Here is a 25,348-nt window from a genome sequence, read left to right as displayed (position 1 = left end):
TCATTGCTCGATAAAAAGGTGTGGTTAATATCCATCTGAAGGCTTAAAAAACAGATTACAAAATTTCCAAAATTTTATTTCATATTCACTCTCTTATTAGGATAAACATTATCCAAAATAATGAATTTCATAACCATATTAACAAAATCTTTGTGTATTTCATCAGCTATCAAATGTTAAACATTATTGCATCTTTTCAATAAATAAAAATAATAAATAATGTCAAGTGGCAACTTTATTATGAATACAAGTATGTGACCAATGACAAAGCACGATCATTCATCACTCTCAACCTTATTTATAAAGTAAACAAGTTGACATCAACAACAGTAAAACAAAAAGATAATTCATACTAACTGAATTTTTAAGTACTTCTTTAATTCATCAACCTTAAATAGTTTGTAACACTAACTATCCATTACATGTATCAGGCAGATAATATTTAGACTTAAGTTTGACTACCTCTGTCAAAACAATGTTAAATTACACACCGAGACATGATACTGTGAAAGTATAATTGTTCGTGGGGTAACAATTTTCGTGGCTTTCATTGGTTTTGTTAACCAGGAAACTTTGTTCCCAACGAAAAGGGAATTTCCCATTCGTTTGAATGATAAAGAGTTGTCAATTCCAGGAATTCAAGAATCCACGAACTGATAATTTTCCTCTAATCCATGAAAACTGGTTCCCACGATAAAAAGTACTTTCATAGTATTATAAAACAGACTTTTATGTATTATGGACATTAGTGATTTGACTGAGACAAGAAATAAAATTGCTGATTAAAATAAAAATAAATACTACATTTTATATTTTAACAACCATGTCAGCTTAAATACTGTGAAGGTACTTCAATTTGTGGATATAAATTAATGTGGATTAGGGAAGAAACAAAAGTTCATGGATTCTTGAATTCGTGGTTTTGAAGTTTTCAGTTAACACAGCAATGGGAATCTTCTATTCGTTGGGAACCAAATTTCATGGTTTGACCTACACACGAAAACCACAAAAATTGGTACCCCACAAACAATAGTTCTTTCACAATAGCTAAATAACATGATTTGAGTATAAAAAATCTTTCTAAATTGAGGGAAACCATGGTAAGAACAGTACAGTAGAAGTCCATTGAATTAAACAATTGTGCCAGCAAAAAAAACAAAGGTTCAAAGTCCAATCATACAACTACTACAATACACACAAATGTATACAGATTATATGAAAACAATTTAGTACCTAATGACCTGGCGAGTCTTCAACCTGAAAAAAACTTATGTTAAAAAAAACGGCACTGATATTGAATACATATATGAAAATGATCCATGTGTTTAAACAGTGTACGGTGAAGAATTAGTATTATTTCAAACATGTTTTCAAATCAGTAAAAATACTTATTTCTTCAAGAGAACACCAGCAAATGGCATTCTTATATATATCTCCACAAAGCAATAAAATTTCACCGAACCACAAAAATTATTACAAACGTATCAAAAGCACGTCCGCAGTAATATAATGCTAATAATCCAAATATTTACGTGTAGATTTTATCAAGATGATAATGAAGTAACATCATGTTTACAGGGATACAATTTATTTGCTTTCTATGAGAACCAAATAGTATTATGATTACACCACTGAGGCAGTTAAACATGGAAACTTTATTGAGTTATGCATGCTCAATGACGAGGGTTACATCTCCTTCCCCTTTAGAATTCTGGAAGTACATTAATTAAAATATGCCAAGTGATAAAATCAATCTACTTTCAAGAGTAATTAATTGAAGTAAACATAATTTCTTCATAATTGTGATGTAATAAAATCATACATGAAACCCATTAGACAATTAAAAGTCTTCTCTCACATTGTCAATGTTTATAATGATTCTAGCTAGCCAAGTATATTACATCCGTGTACTTGAACCAAGTATCTACTTAATCAATATCTTGTAAAATAATTAACAAACAAAAATAAATAAATGAAAGACATGTATGTATTATATAAACTCTGCTTAAAACACTTAAGTAAACAAGTATTAGAGTAAATACATGAACAAAATTATATTTATATTTTTTTATTCTTTCCACTGCACATGTAATTTTACTTAATTACATCATTTAACAGTGATATCATTCAAGGTCACACCATCAACATCAATATCAAAATAGCACTAATGAATAAAATTTCTAAAACACATCTCACCAGAAAGCTTAAAGTTGGTTTCAAAATCAATATTTAGTATTATTCTGTGTCAGATAACCAACAAGCATCTACTTTACAGTTATGTAAATTGGTAGGATGGGATCAAACTTCAGGAGACAAAGTTTCAGCTTTCATATCTTGTTTAAAACAAAATTATGAATGCTCACTGATTATCTATCAAAAATTAGTATGTGGCATGCAAACATTGTTCATGTATTATGTACTGCCAACCTACAAAAGATGTCATTTTGGAGAAAGGGTTTATCATAAAAATGATGCAGTTTCAAAACCATCTGCAATTAAAGAGATATACAGGAGTGAAAATATAACAAGAATAAAATGGTTTTAAAAGCAGCAAGAAGGATTTATTTATCAACAACATACATGTATGATGTAACCCTGATTGCATCTTCAGCATTTCTGTTACTTTTTAATACTTTTGACATGAGCTGTACTTCTTGAAGTCTTTATGACTGTTGCCATGGTTAGTATGATGGCCTCTGTGACTCTGGTTGCCATAGTGATGTGAAAGGTATGATTTAGAATGACCAGCAGAGTAGTTTCCAGAATGCTACAATGAAAAGAATGATAAATTGAAAGTAATAAATGATTTTTAAAACTTGACAAAACATTCTAGCGGAAAGCAGAAATTAACATTAAATTTTTAATTAGTATATATTACAAGAGAAAGTAGAAACACTGTGAGCAACACCATTATTTTTACTTATTTTTAAATTTCCAGTCTCTGTATTTCTATCTTAAAAATATAAAATAAGACCTTAATCATACTAATATTTTAGGATCAACATTATTTTTCCATTATACCTTAGGTTCTTTATTCTTTTCATCCTGATAGTACTGAAATGGATTCAGTCTATGGAAGTCAGTATCTGAATGGTGATTCTTTATTTTCTTAGTCTACAAAAAATAACAGTGAACACAAAATGAAGGAAACAATATGTTTGAATATTCCATCCCCATTAATATTATTTGAAGTTTACACTTTTCACACAATATATCAGACAAGATGCAGAATATATTCAACACATTGATAATGGAATCGTACAATCTGAAATGGATAACTGATATAGTGAAAGTCATGAGTAGACAAATTTTGTACAATACCACTGAAATTATGTCAAATGAAGAGAAAACATATGAATCAAATGTAACCAAAGGACAATAATAATACCCTTTATCATTGGCACATTTTGGGCAGGAGTGATTTTTTTAAAAATTTTTAAATTTAAATGTTGTTTTTTTTTTTTAAAACTTTTTACTAACTTATAAAGTATAATTTACATTGTAGATAATTGTTGCTTCATTTTGTTTTTTAGTTTTTGTTTATAAAAAAGCATCAATCATGAAGATTATACAAATACCACAAGGAACACATGTATGTTACTATCCTCAAATCGTACAATTAAAAAAAAAATTGAATATTTAACTACCTTGCCCTTGTCAATTTCTTCATCATAATTCTCTGACCAATGCTTCTTTCTCTCCTTGTCTCTATCCTCTTCAATGTCTAAGCTACTTCTACCACCATCCCAAGATGAAACTAAAACAGTAAAACAAACATTAACACGCAACATCTAAATTACTTCTACCTTCGTCATAATGTAAAAACTAAAACAGCAAAATAAGCATTCATTGACAGACAATATTGGCTTTAACATTTTAACACTTTACAGATCAACTTGTCCATTTACTTCCATCAATAATACTTTGTAAATTTTCTGTGTGTCAGAACAATTACTGAGGTACCATTTTTTAAGAAAGACTTTCACATTTCATCAAAGTACAAACGTACGTTTTACAAATTGGAAATGCTGATACTGTGACTTAAATCATGTATTAAACTAAAAAATTTTTGTTAAACCATAAAAATTACTACAGTCAAACCTCGATGTGTCAAACTCAGATTAGTTGAAATATCGGATAACTCGAATTACAAAGTCCCAGAAAAGCTCCCCTTACTCAAATACAATTTTACCTCAGATGATTCGAACTCGGATGAATAGAAAGCTTGGATAACTCGAGGTAATCAACCAGTCCCCTCAATAGGACTTCGAGGTTAATTAACCCTGATGTCTCGAAGTCAACTAATTAGTCGGAAATTTGTGTTTGGTTTATTCCAAACTATGATTGGAGTGTGTTTTAACAATGATTAGCATGGCCTTTAAAATAAATTTGTTGACTTGATTTGTGTATTTAATTAATCTAAAATTGCGCTTGTAGTGAAAAGACACTAATTTATTAATAACACGTCAGAATTGACACTAACAGTGATATCAGATATTTTGATATTTTATTATTTAAAAAAAAATAAAATACAGATAAATTGTAAAGGATGAAACATTGAACAGATGATAGGAAGTGTATTTCAATGGCTACATTAGTTTTGCAAGTAAATTTGAAATTTTATCATAATAATGTAGAGCACATGGTTTGACAATACTCCTGATTTTGAGTCAAACAAAGCAACATGTTATGAACTATGACGTTTTGGATGTAGAAAAAATAAAAAGAAAATTTCACTAAAGCACTCAGTGCCGTTCAGTACTTCAAACATGATATACAACATATAAAAAAAATATCTTCCGATATGAAACACAAGACTCAACGAAGTACCGTGTAAAGTGAAGTACATGTACAAGCACAACAAATGCTGCAAATACAGAAACAATCATTGACAAAACCACTAGTATTTCCAGTTTATCTTCGACCTCGGCTTACTCGAACCTCGAATAACTCGAACATTTTTGCATGGTCCCTTCGACTTAACGAGATTCGACTGCATGTCCAACCTATTAAATCCAACATCCTTCATTATTTTCACCTTAAGTTGGTTAAATTTTCCCTTTCAACGAGGATATGTCTGACACTTTCCACTCAATGAAAACTTTGGTAACACTTATTATAAATGTAAGGATCACTTCATTAATTGAAAGTTTCTTTTTATCTACTAAAGTTTTCAAGACATTGGCTTAAAATTGCTAAAACCATCATTTTTGCCTTCCAAGGGCAATTACTTTAACAACGAGTCTTCTAACAACTTTGATCTCTTGTAGACAATTGTAGGCCTTATAACAAGGATCATTTTCACTTTGGCTTAACTTGGCAGTTTTGGAAAAGTATGAGAAAAACTTCTGACCCCTCATGTTCTAGTTTTAGTAACCACGACCATGTTTTTATTTGACAGATCAAAAATCCCCATATCAGATCTATATAGAATACCCTAAGCAATATTTATACCAAATTTTGTTCAAATTGGTCAAGTATTGTTAAAGGATTAAGCAGAGCAAAAAATGTCGAAAAAGCACAATAACTCCCAATATGGCTAACAGATTAAAACAAAAATTTGATCACAGATAAATCTCATCATGTTGAACTTTAATACCCTGTAAAAATTTTGCTAAACCTAATGGTTTTGGAGATATATGCGAAAAACTACTGTCTGACCCCTATGTTCTATTTTTAGTAACAGCAGTCATGTTTTTCAACTGATAAAAAATCACCACATCAGTTCTACGGAGGATACACCAAAGAACATTCAAACCAAGTTTGGTTCTAATTGTTCCAGTAGTGTCAGAGGAGAAGAATTTTGAAATAATTGTTAATGACAACGGACGACAATAACAGGCGCCAAGTGATGGCAGTAACTCACACTGCCTTTGGCCAAGTGAGCTAAAAATGAAAGAATCATTTTCTTGCAAAAAAGAATTGACATGATATACCATTAGCTCCATAACTATGCAATGAGTTTTTCTCCAGGCTTTCAGCAACAGATGAAGTTTTACTACCATCCCACGTTGATTTTAAAGCATGGTGGCCATTCTTCTGTCTTTTATATCCATCTCTAACATGATGGTCCCAAGACTGGACATGGGCTACAAATACATGCTGAAGTATTATACAAACTTTTTCTTCTTCTTGAATGCTAAATGTTTATTACAGATATACAATACTTACTGGAGTTAAAAATTAAGATATTATAAACAAGTTTCAGAGAACTTGACATTTTTCTATCAGGCGAAAATTTGTAAGACAAAATAATAACAAAGTTAATAAAATTTTTTGCTGGTCTGAACTTAAGTTTGCCAGCTCTCCACTCCAAATACCACAACCAATATCTATACCTTTAGTTAGGAATCTGATATATAAATATTATTTTAATTAACATCTTTTTAATCAGTTATGAACTAAGTGAGTTATGGCTGTTATGTAACAACTTCCTAATGTCATCTTGATAAACTTGTACAGAAAATAAAGAACTTCCAAAGAGAAACAGATAATGTTACTAAATTCTTACCACTAATATGACTAGATTTATGTGCCAGAGAATCTTTGGTTTTCTCCACCCAAACTAATTCTGTGCTATCATCTGATTCACTATCATGTTTCTTCCTCTTAACTTCATCGTGGTTGTGTTTCTCGTCTTCATGGTTCCTCTTTAATTTCTTGTCTTTTGATGAGTCCTCATTTTCTCTCCTATCTTTCTTATGTTTATGTTTCTTCTTCTTCTTGCGTTTTTTATGTGGAACATCAGCATCAGATTCATTTCTAGAATCGCTGTTATCAAATTCTGGATTATGTTTGCGCTTCTTTTTCTTATGCTTTTTTGGTTTATAGTTATCATCATCATCAGTGGAAGACTGCTTGCCACCTTCTGCTTGCTTGGATGTGCTTGGGTATGGGACATAATTATATGATTTTTCTCTGTCTTGCGAAAAGCCTGTGTCTAGGTTTTGTTTGGGATGCAGTGAACTATCACCCTTGTCAGTTGTCACATTTTTAGTATGTTTATCACTGGCAGACTGTTTGGAGTTGTCTGATACTTTCCATCCTACATGCTGATAGTCTGAGGTTTTTGGCAATGCATGATCTTCCTTTATCTCTTTTATTTTCCAACCTGTGGTTGAATTAGTGCTCTCTTTGCTTGAATTAGAACCTCTTGATGGGCTTAGTAAATGATCTTGATGCAAAACATGCCAGCTAGATGTTGCATTAACCTTTGAACTTGTGACACAAGTTAAATTGTTTTCAAACCCATGCTTTCCATCTTGTGAACAACTATTTCTTCTATCAGGAGTCCTGTCTCTTGAGTGAGAACCTGAAGAATGTTTCTTGCCATTGGTCAATCTGTCCTCTTTGAGAGAAGTCTCAAGTAGATGCACATTTCCAGGAACAGATGTTGTTGCATTAAGTTTTTGGTCAAAGACAACACCATTGCCATTTTTATGATTGGGAGAAAAGCCACTTCCACTAGCCACTTTAATCTGATCTATTGGTGTTTTTACCTGAGTAACAGTGCCATCTCCATTAGTTATTTTCACTGAAGTCTGGCTACTCTCTTGATCAGAGTCACTTTCTCCTTCATATGGAACAAGCTTGGATTTGCCATTTGGTGACTTTTCAAATGTTGTGACTTTTCCATTCTTGATTTGCATAACAATTCTAGGTTTTTCTTCTTTATGTCCATCATGAGTTTTTTTAATCTGTTTTGGCTTAATACCAAATGCAACCTTTTCTCTGTTAGCAGGTAATGGTATAGAACTTGAGGATTTGATGTTGGTATGAGTTGATGCAGGAGGCAAAGGTGTACTTTGTTTAAGGCTGGTTTCAGACACTGATTTTCTGGACACTGGTATTCCATTATCATTTCCATGATGTGCTGAAAATGCACAAGATTTAAAAATTCCACATTACAAGAATTATACAGGTATATAACTGAAACTGTTCTATCTGACCACTCAAAATGCAAGGTGTTGCCAATATATCAATAAAATGATTGTCATGAATAAGTAATATAAAGTCACTAAAGACAGGGTCAATAACATCAAAATGTAATGCATTACAACCGACTTAAATTCTTCCACATAAATATGTCATGCATTACATTACAATCCATAGCAATCACATTGTAATTGCATTCACTTTCATCTTCAGCTTTAAGTCATTAGTACACGTATATGGCAACTGTTTTCATTTCAGAGAGATTATTGTGAGTTCAATTGCCTTCAATGATTTTGCAGAAAAAATATTATCTTTAAAAATGTATGGATGTCTGTTAACACTTAAGTTTGATGATCCAAGTCAATAGAAAGATAATCCAGAATAATACCTATTGACAAGATTCAATCTTCAAGTGAAATAACATTATTTGGTGGCAAAACGGCTCAATATGTTAACTATGCAGTGTTCTAGGATTTTTCAGAAATTGAGGTTTCCTCTGGAAAAATGCATATAAAATCAACTTTCCCACAGTCAATGACTGCTTTCCTAACAAAACAAATCCTTACAGCATATAAAGTTTTCAACTTGCCACGGGAAGGCGTAATTAAGTACCTAACTTTCCATGACCCAAATTTCACTTGCCCCGGGTAACGGGAAATAGGAATCCTAGAACACGGCCTATGCTTTAAATTTTTATAATTTTACAGCTTCAAAAGAATATTAAAAAGTTGTCTCATTTATAACATGTAAATACAGGAATCGTTAGTAGGATTGGTTAATTAAATTCTATCTAATATATGTACCTACCTTTCAATCCATTGATAGTAGCATTAGACTTGCCAGGATGGACAGGACCAATAAATGAACTAGATGGGCTGACACTACTTAAGCTTTTAGATGTCACAGGACCAAGCTAAAAAAAAAAATATATATATGTTGGATCCTAAATTTCATGATTTTTAAAAAAAATTTTTTTGGTGGTAAAAATATAAGTTATTTCTCTTTCAGCATTTTAGAGATCTGATGAAAAATTCAGTATTTCACATTTAAGACAATAGTGATATCCTGCAATACAATACCATCTTCAGGAAGCCACAAAACATTTTTGTTTTATATCTTTGGTAGTCATTTGTTAAATCATAGAATACTTCAAATTGTCTTAATTTTAAATACATACACAAAACAAAACCGTAATACAACAACCCATGCATTGTCCAAACTAATAAATACAAAACAGATGGATTTGTTTTGTTTGTTTGTTGGGGTTTAAGTCCGAGCAGCAATATTTCAGCTATATTCAGATGATGAACATGAAATCGATGATAAAATGAACATGAAATGATGATGAAATGAAAAAGGGATGGGACACAAGGACAATGGGGTCGACAAATTCTGATTGCCACTGGAAATAGGGAGAGGTGGGTAGGGTCGGGCAATTTAACCTCCTGTGGCAGAGCCCTACAATTCCTACTCCGGAAGAATACCACAGTAGGGTTCTTTAACGAGCGAGGAACGTGGCATCTTTCCCAACACGGTGCACCACTATGGTTTGCGGTCAGGTTTTCCATATTATAGCCTGACAACCCCAGCATGTAACACGCCAGGGGTACCCCATTCCACCACCTGGGGCACACATCCCAGTTCCTCTGTGGGCAGAGCGCCCTAGCCCAAGGCTAAAGTTCTGAGCACTATTTAGTCGCCTTTTACGACAAGCTTAGCGCTGCTGCAGGCCTATTCTTTTAATACCCAGACCTGCACGGGGCCAAAAAGTATGCAATTTTCTATAAATTCTTACAAACATGTTATTAAATTACCTTTGTTTTTTGCATTAACTGTGAAGGTTTGGATCTTATGTAAAACAGTAGATAGGCTTCAGATGACAACACTCTGCTAGCACTAACTTGTGTTACCTGAAAGACCAAGTTTAAATTTAATAACAATTTATACACAGTCCATGAAACCAAAGAATGAACAAAACATAACCATAACACAGCTGAACAAATGAAAACTTTCATCACCTTCTATTATAGATTCACCTGAAAATACAAGACACACATAAAATGAAGCATGGTTAGCTCAGAGATTTAATATAACAAATCCTATACACAATTTTCAAAGACCTGATTTCAAAATTTTCCTCTTTACTCCAACTCATTTGGAGTTTGGAATTACAGATTTACATTAAACAAAAATTTATTTTATAAATACCATTTCCTTCTGACTACATTAATGTACAAGTGTAATCTTACCATAGAGTCATTCATGCAGTACCACATTGAACTTGAAGATTTGACATAACAAAAGTAATGACCAGAATTACAGTGAACACCAGTGTGAACTAAAACAGCATACAAGTTGTACATCACAGGCTCACCCTGAAAATAGAGCACTAGGATTATCAACACTCAATAAAGGCTCATCCTGAAAACAAAGGCCTACAATAATCTACATTTCATAAAAGTTGTACATAACATGCTCACCATTAAAATACATACATAGAATTATCAACATTTGATAATAAAGGTTTTCAAGTCATAGGTCAATTAGTCAAAGGCTCATTACATGTACTCTTTTAATCAAACTCAATCTTCAATGCTATGCAATCTGGCCCTAGGGACAAAAGATTTTTCATGAAAATTTGCCGTTGGGTAATTAAGTTTTTCTAGGTCACATGAATGCCGAAGACATATGTTTAGGCCAATGTAATCTAAATATCCAGCATGCAATCTTGTATGCACAAGTTGGTGAGAATGACTAACTTTCAAGTACTGAAATCAAGGAACGTAATATTCCACTGAAACTAACCTGTTTATTACTCATGTAAGGTCTAATGTTTAACTTCTCAGAGAAGTTTATCTGCCTTGTTATTTTACCAGACATTCTTCCGAATTCAAACCTACAAAATAGTAAAACCAATATATACCTAATTACATGCATATGATATTTCCAGATATTGTAGGAATCAAATAGCCAATAAAAACATATTCAGAGTAAAAGTAACAAGAGGCTGCCAGGAGCCTGAATCACTCACCTGGTAATTTTTCACCATCCAAGGGCAATAACTTACAAGGAGTCGTCTGACAACTTTTATCCCTGGAGACTTTTTAGGCCTTACAATAAGAACCATTTCAGCAAATGGAAAAATTTGGCTAAACCTAACGGTTTTGGAGATATAATTTGCAAAAAACTACTGTTTGACCCCTATGTTCTATTTTTTAGTACCGGCAGCCATGTTTTTTGAAGGATCAATAATCCTCACTTCAGTTCTACGCAGGATACCCCAAGGAACATTCCGATTTATACTAAGTTTGGTTCCAATTGGTCAAGTAGTGTCAGAGGAGAAGATTTTTGAAATAAATAACATTAAAAATGACAAAAGACGTTGAAAAGGGCAATAACTCCAACACAGCTTAGGTCTCACTAACCACTTCTAACATTTATTTCCATTACTTTACATGTTAAAAAAGTAATTTTCAAAGTCTCACTGTGAATTCCCAGGACAAATGACATCTTAAAGCTGCATACCGTTGCGAAGCTTGGAAAATAAGGCTTCCAAAATCATTATGCTAATGGTACGATGATGGTAGAAATTCTTCACAAAATTTACTTGAATAAATAATACTGAAAATCCACATTTTTACCTGTTCTGCTCACTGACAGCATGGAGGCTAATTACTCACATATGTAAACAATATTCATACACTTTTGTAGTTAATTACATATATGATTTTAAAGTACACATTCTCAGCTATATTTTGACTACTTTTAATCATAATACACTTACAATGCATATGTCTAGGTTCAGTGTGTTTTTGGTACTACATAGGGGGGTGGCCATTTGACCTGGAAGTGGTTAGTGAGACCTTAACAGAATAGAACGAAAATTTGACTACAGATAGATCTCTTCATGCTGAACACTATTATTGTGTGCCAAAATTTAGCTGAACCTAATGGTTTTGGAGATATATAAGAAAAACTATCGTCTGACCACTAGCTTCTGTTTTTAGTAATGGCGGCCATATTTTTTGACAGATCAAAAATCCCCATATCAGTTCTATGCAGGATACCCTAAAAACATTCGTACCAAGTTTCGTTCCAATTGGTCAAGTAGTGTCAGAGGAGAAGATTTTTGAAAGAAATAACATTAAAAATAGCAAAAAACACTGAAAAAGGGCAATGACATTAAAATGGCTTCATGGATTAAAAGGAAAATTTGACCACATATAGATCTCATCATGCTGAATACTTTTACCCTCTGTCAGAATCTAGCTTAACCTAACAGTTTTGGAGATATATGCGAAAAACTACTGTCTATTTTTTAGTAACGCAGCCATGTTTTTTGACGGATCAAAAATCCCCACAACAGTTCTATGCAGGATACCCCAAGGAACATTCATAACAAGTCTGGTTCCAATTGGTCAAGTAGTTTCAGAGAAGAAGATTTCTGAAAAATTGTTTACGACGACGACGCCAAGTGATGGCAATAGCTCACATGGCCTTCAGCAAGGTGAGCTAAAAACAAGTTTATAAAACATCAACTTTCAAGTTTTTTATTGCTACACTCAAACAAGGACTTTTGAGCTGAATAAGATCTGATAAAGGACTTCAAAGAACGTAATGAATATGCTATCTTACCTTTTCAAGGAAACTGTCAATACATTGGGTGCTTTATGAATAGAAAATCTTTTCTGAGCAGGAACTTTTTGTTTGCATCTAATCAAAGAAATACACATAATTAAGTATGCAGCTAATCAAGTCAAATTGTACATACTGTCACATGCAGAGAAATACTACACAGTGAAATGGCCCTGCTAAACATCCCAAAAAACAGAGTGATTTTTTAGTTCAAAGCCTTTTCTTTAGCACACTGCCTAATATACTGGATTATTATATAGATAGCAGTGATTTACCAAATGTTCCAGTGTTATAAATTTTGATTATTCAGACTGAAATTAATTAGGTAATTTCACTCTCAGACTTTCTCCCGCCAAAACAACATTGAATAGCCAAATATCACTTGTGCCAAGAACGCTTGAGGATTTACCTCGTGTGCGGAACAAGTTCTGCACACTCATTAATCCAGGCGTTCTTCGGCACTCGTGATGAACTTTGGTTATTCAACCTTTCCAGTTAATTATTCTATTATTCTATGTCAAAATGATAAAAATACTGTACATCTAGTAAATCATAATTTAACCAATAAGTAGTGACAACACTGCTGCTAGAACAAATTTCAAATATTTCAATTTTAACTTGTATAAACTTTCTTCAAAAGACCATAGAATTAAAGATAACTTTTACGTTCACAGCCATTTTTTTGCTCCCTTCATATATAGTTTTTAAGGAGACCAGACTTACTTAGTACACATGTAAGCATTTTCATTGACTAGCATTTCTGGTTTTACATAGTGCTCAAAGGCTCTTTCCAAGGTTGGAGAAGTCTGAAAAAGAAAAGAATAACAAGATTACTTACCTAAAATTATCTTATATTAATAATTAGACAGATTGTTAATAATTTTGTATCAGTATTCACAAAGATCTTTCCAAGAATGATGGACATTTTGAATCAGGTAATCTCTAGAACAATTATAAACCTCAGAAACAATAAATGACAAATTTTGTAAGATCAGATCATATCATTTAAATTTCGATCAACCTATCTAAGTACAAACTGAAGTACCTTAATATCCAAACTGATGTCTAGAAGTGGATCATAGGTATTGGACCGTTCTTTACACCTCAGGCACTGGACTGGATAGGAAAATAAAGTGTAAGACGAAAAAAATGTACACAAGAAAATTCTTCCAATTGTTTATTTCAATGTACGATTCATTTTCAATAAATAACCATTAAAAATACATTTTCTTTCAGTTTCAAATATTGCAAAATGCTTGCCTACAGAAAGTGAAAAAATGAATATGTAGTTTGCTCATGAAAAAGCAGCGAGTACTTTATAATTAAATGCACACACTTAAGAAATTAAAATAAAAAACCTAGGTATTCTTACCTTGACTTCTTAAGAATCCTCCAAATATCTGGTTGACTACTGTGGTTTCTTTACTAAACTTGTCCAACCTGCATTAAAATTTCATCATTAAGGAACCCATGATATTTAGTAATTAATCAATCTATTTAAAAATTGCATTTTACATGATTAAACTCTATCAAATAAATGGTAGATTAATACTTTAAGTACCAGTCCATGTAAAATTCAGACACTGCATATCATGGCTATGTTAAGGTGATTTATGGTGTAGAAAAACCCATGGAACAGATGATGCTTTTTTTATCTACATATGCTACACTTCCAAAGTCCTTTCTGTATTTACAACTGTACTTTTGAGAAAACTACCCTTCAACCTCCAGCTAAAGTCAACCAAATCAAACCAAGCCAAGAACGATAACTCTTGCAAAGTGTTAATTTAATCTACAATCTACTTACATGTAAATCTCAAAAGTGCAACACCCAAATGAAAAACTTAAGACTGTTATTGTGGTCTACAGCTGTTTCTGAACAAGAAATAAAACTGAATTGGTGGGTTTTTGATATGCATCAACCACCTCCTGTCTGATTTTTACGAAGACTGCTACTCAAAGCAAAACAAGATGACTGTTGCAATAGAGAGGAAAAAATTAATTAATGCTCACATAACTATTGAAATAATTCACTTAAAATTATTCAATTTTCTTTTAACAATTACTGAAATGACTCACTTTAAACCATTCAAATTATTAAGGCAAGACTTCTGCAAAGCTTCCACTAAATATCTGAGAAACTCGTGAGCATCTTCTTGTCGACCCCAGTGCATATGTTTCGCAATCACTAAAACAAAACAAAAAATAAATAACATTGCTTTAAATAGAGGGACAAGATGCACACTGCACACCTTTCCCACTTCAGAAGAACAAAGCTGTCTATTTCAAACAAAGATCTGTTTTTAGTTCAACTTATAAGAAACCAATATATACTCAAATATGATAGCATTTAACCATATAAAGTATGCCCTTATAATCTAGGTTAAGTGTGGTAGAGTGGCCACTTTTCAAAGAGTGTACTCTGCATCTGGACTCTTATTTTTCAATTAAATTGAATTAAGAACAAGAAAAAATAAAGCAAACACCACTGCTTATAATATCAATGAGTTTAAGCTGTCCTTCTTTTCGTCTGAATATAGCTGAAATATTGCTGCTTGGACGTTAAACCCCAACAAACAAACAAATAAGCTGTCTCTCTAGTAAACAGGAAGTTGCACACACCATACACCCAACAATGGTGAAGTCAAAAAAATAAATTTCAAAACATGTATTAATTTCCTTCTCTAATTTTACTACAGCTTTGTGTGCAGGGAGATTTTATAACTAGAGTGCTCAGTAGAAATTTTAATAACACAATCTTGTTTATTTCATTATAAATGGACAGGGTCATATGTGCCTTTCAGAAATAATCATACTTACTTCTAAGTTTTTGCAAAATGGACTGTGGTTTTATAGCATTGCCATAATTATCATAACATCTTTTTACATGTCTCTGTAATTCACACATCATGCAGAAACCAGCTTGTTTGCCTAAAAAAATCATAAAATAACACCCCTGCAAGTTCATACAAAAAAAACTAGACCCTACTTTAAATTTGTAATGACAGACCTTTATGGTAATTATGTTGCCTAACCATTTTAAAATAAAAAAGAACTGTGTTGACAACGTCTTAATAACAAAATGGAATAATTCATACAGATTTTACCTATAATAAATCTGTTTTCTGAAGCAAAATTAATTCAGCATTATGCATTTTTCTAAATATTACCGATTACCCCATACATGAAAGTTAGGGTTCTAAACATGGCAAGTGCTGAAATATTCTTCTAAGAAGACTTCTAAAATACATGCAAGTAAACTAAATTATTTTCCTATTGAGAATCCTAAATCCAAATGCTTCCACATAACATCTGTTTGTGTGATTCAAACACTTTTATTGGTAATTAAGCTTATTAAAAAAGTCACTTACATGTTTTATTGTGTTCATTGCTCAAACAATAGTTAACCAATGGTGGAGTATAGGTCAGGCACTGAAGAGTAGAGTTGAGGAAACAAGTGTTTCCCATGTTGACAAGCCCAGCGCCAATCCTTTGTATCCTCCTCCATTCTAGTTTTATGTTCTCTTCAGGATACAAAACTACTTTTGGGGCTGGAAATCCATCATTTCCTTCTTCAGAACAATTCATATTAATGTCTGAAAGTAGAAATATGATTATTTAATCTATAATTTCAGAGGGGTTGGGAAGGCAAGGGCCCTCATAATTTGAAAACTGTAAACATTTATAAAATTGATTGAAAAACCCAAGCAAGGACTTCTATGAGGAATTTCATAAAATATTTTCAAAATCAGATCAGAAATAAACAAGCTATGGACAAGAAATCAGAAACAAAATATTTGTTTCTGTTCCCTTGTACTGCTTTTTCTTACTTGGCTCAAGTCACAACCCCAAAAACCAGCCCCAGTCTTTCTTTTGTGGTATGGCACCTTGTAATACAATTTCAAAAAGATTCATTCACTAGTCAAGTTATTGTCTGGAGGTCAGGAAAATGCATGTTCCTGGCCCCCTTTTCAGCCCCTAATTTCTGATACCCATAAAATCAATCCAAGTCTGACCATTGTGGTATTATGGAACAATATCATAAACAATCCTATGCTTTTATTGGGGTTATATAGTTGAATTCTATGAAATGCTTGTTTTAGACCTCTTTTTTGGCCCCAATTCTAAAGTCGTCAGGGCTATGTACAAACATTCTTTATGTGGTTTGGGACCTTATTATAAAATTTTATGAAGATCAACCAATACTCAAGTTGGCAACACAAACAACAAAACCAATATACGACTGAAATTTTTAGTGGTCGTATAAAAATTAAAGCAAAGAAAACAAAGAATTATTGTACTCAGTCAGTTATAAATATGTCCTTTGTTTTTTTTTAACATTCAAGATATGTTAAGTGTAAAGATCTGCTGATGACACAAGCAACACTTTTATCAAGAGGTTAAAGTTCTGAGTCACCATGATCAAAAAAAAAAAAAAAAAAAAAAACGTCTAATGCTTCTTCATTTTTTTTTTATGAAATACTGCATTAATACTATATTTTGGACAATCTTATATTTAAAAGATTCAAACCTTGACAGATGTCTAGTACTAATAATACTTACTTTTATTAGCCAAACCATTATCAACTTGTAGGTTTTCCTGTGGATTAAGGGAAATGTATTTTTTTCTGAGTGAGTCGATTTGCAGTGAATATGGTTTCTCAGCTGGCTTGAACTCAATCTGTGTAAGCAATATTTTCTTCGATGAAGAAGTGATATTGCTATCTAAATCTCCTCTCTTCTTCAGGGACGACTTTAAAGTCTCCTCTATTTGACAAATATTATCAGTTGAACTAGCAGGCATAGCATTGATAAGGTTATCTATCACCCTACAAACACATGAAAGAAAATAAATGAAGAACGTTTCAATGAATTTTTTTTTTTGGGCCTTATCATCTTTAAGCAGTGTTCTCCCCAATAATTTTAAAATAGTACAGTGCTTACTAGCATAGAACTGCTCTTATGGCCTTTTTTCAAAATTACAGCACAGTGCCCATAGTGCATTCTAAGTAAATTATTTACTGATAACACAGTACTGAGAATCATAGCGCTGCAAAGTACAGCGCTGTAATGGCCTGGGAAGAACACCACATTACTTTAAGTAGAGTCAGACCATTTTTGCCAGTTTAAAATAAAACAGTATTTTAGAACATTTTGGGAAATTGTACTTACTGCTGGACCAATAAAGTTTACTAATGAATAACCATAACCCAATAGTCAGACTGTTTACAGATAATAGATATTTAGAAATACACATGTGCAAAGACTTATCATATTATACATATTATCGTTTCTACTTCGCTTGGGGAACTCATTTCCACCACTTTTTCATTTTAAACAAAATGCTCTATTTTGATGAAAAAATCAATGAAAAATACATTTTTGTACTTGTCAAATGAATCTTACAACTGCCATTCCTTCATACAATACCAAATTTCAATGAAAAAATATGATTCAAGGATATAAACTGATCTTAAATTCACAGGACAAGCTCATTATTTCTATAAATAGAACTACAAAATCTATTGTAAAAACTATTATCCGATTCTAGCATTTAATCAGGGTGATAATGTTTCAAATTGAGAAATTGTAATGAAAATCACATCATTAAGTAGTAGAACTGTTTAGAGTTCAGCCTTTATTTGGAAAAAAAGTATTACTGATCAGAGAGCAGATCTCACCATTTTCAAGACAGAAGCAATTCTCGCCTATCTGCTCACCAAAATGTTATCCCTCTATGAAAATTGCTGTTTGAAAGCTTATTTTTTGGAACAAAATATCAGCAATCTGTTAAAGGTTTTTCCTTAAAGGCATGAACTTGTTTCACAGGACAGGACGAAAAATCAGTTTGTGAAAATTACTCAGGAAATGAAAACTTGTTGCTGAGAACTACTCTTTGACCAGTATAGGAGAGTTCGCCAATCTCATTAGTGATGTCATATTCACTAATTCGCATATCATTAAGTGTCAAATTGGTTGGCAAATAAACAACTAAATTAACAATTGACAATTTCATGATAAGAATGCCAATTTTGAAAACTTTATAATAACTTTGTTATTTCATATCCAATTTTGGTTCTGTAAAATGTTTCATTTAGATAAAGTAATTCATGTTTTGAATGTGAATTTATAACTCTTTTACTTGAAAAATAAATTTGTAGTGATATATATATATGTAAACCTCTATTTTCTATTTTCGTATAAAATTTGAATTACAATCTTATGTTCATAGTCTAATTACGGAATATTTATTTAAAAATTCCATACATGAAAAGAATTTTATTAGCAATTTTGGGAACCACAATAATTTTTCAATTATCTTTAAAAATGAAAAAGTTATGGTGATGTAAAGTTGATACCATACTACGCAATGGATTTTTTGCCTACCAAAACCAATTCACAGGTAAGTGATGACATCAAGAAGTACCTGGTGAATATAATCCCAAGACTTATCAGAAGCCTGGTACACCAATATGTAGTGCAGACTATAATTGTGTAAAATTAGCAGGTAAAAGTGGAACATATCATTGCTACCCACAAAATTATGAGACTGATTAATTTGAAATTACAACTTCACGTCTGAAGTTTGATTCTTGATCCATGGACCATTCAAATGTGAATTTATTAACATGACCGAACTTTCCTACTTACAAGGTTGAAGTCTGCCGAGGAACAGCGTGACAATCGCTGTTTCTAACCCTTATGACGGAACAATCGAACCGGTGGTGACAGCATGGTTTCAATGAGACACCATGGGCATAATGTTTTAGGCACGGACTTAAAAATAGCGAGTTTATCTAAAGCGAGGTTGTTGTAATACCAAACTTAATGCAATGAAGAAGGTTTCTACAGCTGAAAAAATAAATGATATGAATTTATCTGGCGTAAAATTACCTGAAAATAATTCCGATGCATCGAAATGCAACATACGGGATCTTCAGAAACTGATTGTCGAGTACGCATGCTCTGAAATAATTGTGACAGTAATCTATGATAACTCGCCCCATTGTCAGCTCGTTCTATGGCTTCTGATCGGCGACACAACGCACGCTTCTTTTAATTTTGAGTCTATTAATCAGATTAAAGCATTGTTTCTTTATAAAATATCATATAATAGTTTTTGAAATAACTTTGTCATTAGTAAGACTGCTAAGCTTTATTTAAAGCATATATACATTGTATATACTCTAGTAGTGTTGAGCAAGAAGTAACATGTAATATACATGTAAATATATATGTGAGCCTTGAAGAACCTCAATTTTCTTATTTTAATGATTGTAACAAAATGGAGCCAATGTAATGCAAGAGCTCTCAACCAGGGTCGAGTAGACAGGTATTTTTTCCAAGGAAGGCAATTTTTTTTTAAATCGGACTATAAAATATAAGGAGAATTTGTTGTTATTGTTTCATTTAATATATGCATAATTAACGTTGCTTTTGTTGTATTTTTTATTTCAGAGTATAATTGTTTTTTATCAATTAAGTCTTCTTAATTTAAATTATATTCTTTGCAGATACTATAAATAAATGTAGTCCAGGAAAAGCTAGACTCCTTCCTCATATGATGTTCTATCCACACGTGAAGCTTCCTTAAAAGAGTATTCATAGCCATTATGTGTTTTCTGTCTAAAATAATGGTATGTAGTTTTGTAAAAGTAGCTACTGGTAATCTACCAAATCCTTGTTAAACATCAATATTTGTAGCAGTTTTCTTTAGTCCACTTATAATTTTACAAAATTTGTAGTGAAAATTTTCTATGTGAGATTTGAAAATTCTTTCAATGAATCCAAGTCACGTGTTCTGTTATTTCTCTCAGCTCAAAAGAGATAACAACCTCAAACAGTTTACATGAAAGTTCTGTTACATGTACATGTATGGATATCATTAAAGTTAGAGGTATATACTTTTGGATAGCAATCAGAGCTTTGCTACCTTTTTTGTCACATCTTGTTCGTCTCTCTTAAATTTTATTTTTAAATCAACGGCAGTTTCTAAATATACAGTGAACACTGTAGAAGTGAAAATTTAACACAAAAGTCAATTTTGTATACAAATTAGTTTACAGAATCCTTTGGACATGCAAATGAATTCTCTCATCACGATTTTGTAAGAATGCCTCTCATTGGATATAAGTTACCAGGGTCTCGCAGGTTTCTAATTACTTCGAGCAAGGGCATCGGAGATAGAAGTTGTTGATAGTTGTACATATCTCGGTGTACTTCTTAATTACAATGGAAAATACAATGTTCTACAAAAAAAAATTGTCTGAACAAGGTAGAAAAGCTGTTTTTGCACTACGAAGAAATGTAAAATATGTGTACTTAGATAATATTACTCTGTTATCCCTTTTTGATACTTATATAAATAGTGTTTTAAGTTATGGGTGTGAAGTATGGGGTGCACATAAAACCAAAGTACAGAAAGGGTAAATCAGTTTAGAATATTGTAAAATATACTTCATGTCAAATCTTCAACTAACAATGTCATGGTGTATTATGAATTATGTAGAACACCTTTGATTTATCATAGAAAATGTAGAATTTTAAATATTGGTTCAAGTTATTCACTACTTCAAATTGTACTTTGAAGAAATGTTATGACATGTTATATGGCGAACTGCAGCGTTGTCCTAGAAATAAAACATATTGGTTGCATTTTTATTAAAAAAAAAGAACTATTTCATATAGGTTTATGTGACATATGGTGTAACTAGTTTCTTTTCACGAATGGTAACTTTTGTGACATGTATTTTGATATTATCAAACAGAGACTATTTGATAATTACAAGCTAGATCTTGAAAGCCAATTAAGAAACTCTGTAAAATGTTTTAACTATCAATATATGGTTGTTAACTTTTGTTTACAATTTTATTTGACAAAATATATTCCTGAGATTTATAAAATTTGTATTACAAAAATACGACTTAGTAGTCATAATCTGGCTATAGAGCGTGGTAGAATTAAAGGTATATCCAGGAATAACAGAATTTGTACATTTTGTGATTTAAATGAGATACAAGACAAGACGCATTTTATTCTCAAATGCTCAGCTTATCAAGGATTTAGAAAAAAAACTTTATTAAGCCTTACTATTGAAGAAGGCCATCTATGTTTGAATATATTCAGTTTTCGAGTTTTAATAATGTAAAAGAATTATGTAACTTGGGAAAATTTATATTCAGAGCAACGAAACTGAGAACAGACTTGATTTGATTCATATATTATATAATTGTTACACAACCTTCTGCTGTATGTAATATTGTACTCGTGCCTATAGTTATGTGACTTGGTAAATAAACTATATATAACAGCAAAAGAGTTGTGTAATTTAAAAAAGAATATTTGGAGTATTGATCCATTAAACACGTAAGTTTGTCCATCTCAGAACGGCGGACAACGACCGGTTGATGAATTATTCTGATTTTGATGTACGTTGTTACTTGGATCTTAATAATGATATTCAAGAAGGTGAAAAAAATGTTGAATGGCCTGCGTAAAATTATTCATTATAATGCACATGGAAATATTCTGCCCCGTTTGTCGTGCGCTTTGAATCTACTGATGGTAACTGCCAACAGGATCGGTGGAAATTTTGAATAAGATACCACATAGTTATCTGAAACATAATCTGCAAAAAGACAGCAGCGTTCATCTCCAAGAACAACAGACCAAAGAATAATGACAGCCATTTTCCGAGTTTTCTTTCTCCTTGTATTCTTTGCTCAGACTGATTCTTTGAATCTTTCTCCACCACACGCGCTTCAACATAGCCAGTTTAAAGTATTTTGGGTTTGAAAGTTAAGCCTCTATCTGAACATAGCTGTGTGACAAAACCCGAGGAATTTAGTGTCAGTTTCCTTCGATTTTGAAGACAAAAGAGCAAAGATAAGCAGGACATAATGTCCATTACGGAAGCCATGAACAGTATACAACTGCTCAAAATACTTTGCACAGCATTTGAAAGTTCCATCTATAAAAATTTCATCATCTTGTTTGAATTTATCTACCGCCGATTTTCGCTCTTTTAATTTACAATTTTCAAGGACTTCCTTAATTTGTAACAGACATGCAATTTAATTTTGGTCATGCTGGAAAATTATAATGCTTGTAAATTTAAAATGAGCAACTCGATGAAGATCACTCAAAATATGCAGACAACTGATAACCACAAGAACACTCGATGTAGCCTCGAAGGAGAATACCTATTTAATATTGAATTCAGTATATTTGAAGTTCGAGGTTGTCAGAATCTTTTCTCTGATGACATTATACTAGTTACCCTAACAAAATGCGTTAATATAAATTTGTTATTGACGTATTGCCCACACTGAAGTAGTTTTGACTATAACGTAGTGTAAGATAGAATAGTGCTGTTATTTGCTTATTTTGATTGCATTCAGAATGGAAAAACACAGAGAGAGAGAGAGAGAGAGAGAGATAGAGAGAGAGAGATTGAAAAAATAATACTAAAATAAGAAAAATCAAATAATTTTCAACAAGGAAAGAACAAATATCCTAATAATTATCTAAAATGAGTTTTGAATTACTCTGAAGACGAAACTGAAGGTCAATAGTAGTTTTATCTTTTTTTTTTGTTGTATATTGTGTTATGTATTTTGCATTTGGTTGGTCCATATGGGTTTAATTTTGAAACAAAAAAAATCTGCCAAAACGCACTGATACAATCTTCTTCCTTACTGTATACTTGTTTTTTTTTTCTCGCTTATTAGTATTATTTTTTCAATCATAGTTACGTAAATGGAATAGACACACACCACTAAAAGGTATAGATTTCTGGCCAATATTGCTTGAAAGCTAAGTCGAGGAGATCAAACAATAAATAAAAACATCGTTGGGAATTTTTCTGACCCTACTATGCACACATTATCTCCACCGTATCAATTTGATCCAATGGAGCAGTGTAGCGAATAGAGTCGTCACATTCGAGACGTTTGTATAATATTGATTTGTTGTGACGTTTGTATAATATTGATTTGTTGTGACATGTATCGTTAATTTGATTCTCTATACTACATAATAGCACCGTTGGGAATTTTTCAAATACTTGTATATATATATATATATAGAAAGGTTTGAAAAACTCCCAACGATGTTAGAACTGCCAAATTTGCGATGCAAATTTTTGGTTGTTCCCTCCGCGGGACTCGCACTCGTACCGCTGTGACATCTATGGCAACACCGCCTGCACAAAGTCCAGCGGCCTAGACCACTCGGCCAGCTAGGCTATATAGTCATCTAGGGCGCTGGACTTTGTACAGGCGGTGTTGCCATAGATGTCACAGCGGTACGAGTTCGAGTCCCGCGGAGGGAACGACCAAAATTTGCATCGCAAATTTGACAGTTCTAACATCGTTGGGAGTTTTTAGACCTTTCTATACGTTTACATATCTTCACTGTATCAATATGATCCGATGGAGCAGTGTAGCGAATAGAGTCGTCACATTCTGAGACGTATATATATCAATTACGTATTAACGAGACACTTGCCTTTACCTGACCACCTGTTCTGGTCAGAATTTTTGCCTCAAACCTGCTTATTATGACCGAAACACGAATCGAAACATAATGAACGCATCGAACAAAACATTTGAAGCTTATAGGTAATACTGAAGCAAATTTCTCCACCAGTTCGGCTTTTTGAAACCTAGATTGTGCATGGCTTAGTACAGATAACAGTCTTCGAACCTTTTAGAATTAAAATAAAAGATGAGAAACGAAATCTAACAATCTAAACAATATGATAGCGTGCAAAAACGCTAGCGAAATTGGGATTTGCCTGCAATCTGAGCCGTTTAATAAATTTTGCTCTACCTTTTTAAATATTATCTTAATTAATTAAGGTTCCACCAAAGAGCTTTGTTTACTATGTTCTAGTTGGTATTTGATATCAGAAATTTTATTTATAGCAATTTACTTGGTAACCTGCACTGATCAGCAAGAGTAAATATAGACGGCAAATGGAGGATATAATTACTCCTTCTGAGTAAGGTTGATTTATGTTACTGTAACCTTGACCTTAATTTTTACACGATATAAGGCACCGTCCGTTTAATTAGCGAGAAGGGGCTGGGATCTTTTTGAAAAAAAACTTTGTTTTCACTCATTGAATAAAAAAAATGTTTTATATTTTTCCCATTGCTTAATAAGGCAGATTATCAAATGAAAGTATAGATTTCGGTTGCTGCTAAAATAAAGATTTATAATTTGCGCTTGCACGAACAAAAATTCTTATCCGGAACCAATCCCAGCCCCCAACTCAAGGATGAAAATAGTCTGTGCCTAAATCTCACATCTACACATTCAAGACTCAGTCAAGCAATGACGGAGGATGATAAGCGAGCTTTTTTTTAGTGCACTAAGACAAGACGTCATTGCCGGAATGCATAACAAAAAGACAAAATTTGTAAATATCAACAAAAAAGAAGGAACAATAGCTTTGCTCAAGTAAATATGGAAAGATATTCAATCTTTATTTCATCACAGACATTTTGTTGATTATGGTAACTTATCATTACTATAAATTTTATTTGTCTCATCTTTAATAGAATGTTCAAGAGTAACCAAGGGAACCGAGGTTATAGCGGTAATCAAAAGAATGTAATCCAGGGACAAATACCAGATATGGAAAACAGACATACACAACAAAGAACATAAAGTAACTAAAATCATACATACAAAGTAACAAAAACAAATGAGCAACTCGGACTCCACTAAAAACTGGGAGCATGGACCAGGTGCACCGGTAGGGTAAGCGTC

The 25,348-nt window shown here is 32.5% G+C and overlaps 1 protein-coding gene across 2 annotated transcripts; it reads right to left on the bottom strand.

Moving 5' to 3' along the window:
• Nucleotides 1–60: 60 nt before the first annotated feature.
• Nucleotides 61–19,527, bottom strand: LOC148620245 (uncharacterized). 2 transcript variants are annotated; one of them, XM_088580961.1, is made up of 18 exons: nt 19,465–19,527; nt 17,134–17,399; nt 15,942–16,166; nt 15,391–15,501; nt 14,650–14,758; nt 13,943–14,010; nt 13,616–13,686; nt 13,294–13,376; nt 12,571–12,648; nt 10,741–10,831; nt 10,185–10,310; nt 9,750–9,845; nt 8,743–8,848; nt 6,512–7,873; nt 5,937–6,089; nt 3,648–3,757; nt 3,022–3,114; nt 61–2,767 (listed from the first exon to the last, which is right to left on the bottom strand). In XM_088580961.1, exons 2-18 carry the CDS (start codon nt 17,372–17,374, stop codon nt 2,627–2,629), a joined length of 3,264 nt encoding a protein of 1,087 aa, XP_088437087.1. In that variant the 5' UTR covers nt 17,375–17,399; nt 19,465–19,527; the 3' UTR covers nt 61–2,626. The 2 variants fall into 2 exon arrangements, with proteins under 2 accessions (XP_088437087.1, XP_088437086.1); XM_088580960.1 differs by having other exon boundaries at nt 2,477–2,767; nt 5,937–6,095.
• Between the last annotated feature and the right edge of the window lie 5,821 nt (nt 19,528–25,348).

Source organism: Perna viridis, chromosome 4, assembly GCF_037379345.1.
Source record: "Perna viridis isolate PV_CMFRI_1.1 ecotype Kerala chromosome 4, ASM3737934v1, whole genome shotgun sequence".
In the NCBI taxonomy this organism is placed as follows: Eukaryota; Metazoa; Mollusca; class Bivalvia; order Mytilida; family Mytilidae; genus Perna; species Perna viridis.
The sequence above is the reverse complement of the archived record's forward strand: the minus strand, read 5'-3'. Positions and strand labels throughout refer to the sequence as shown.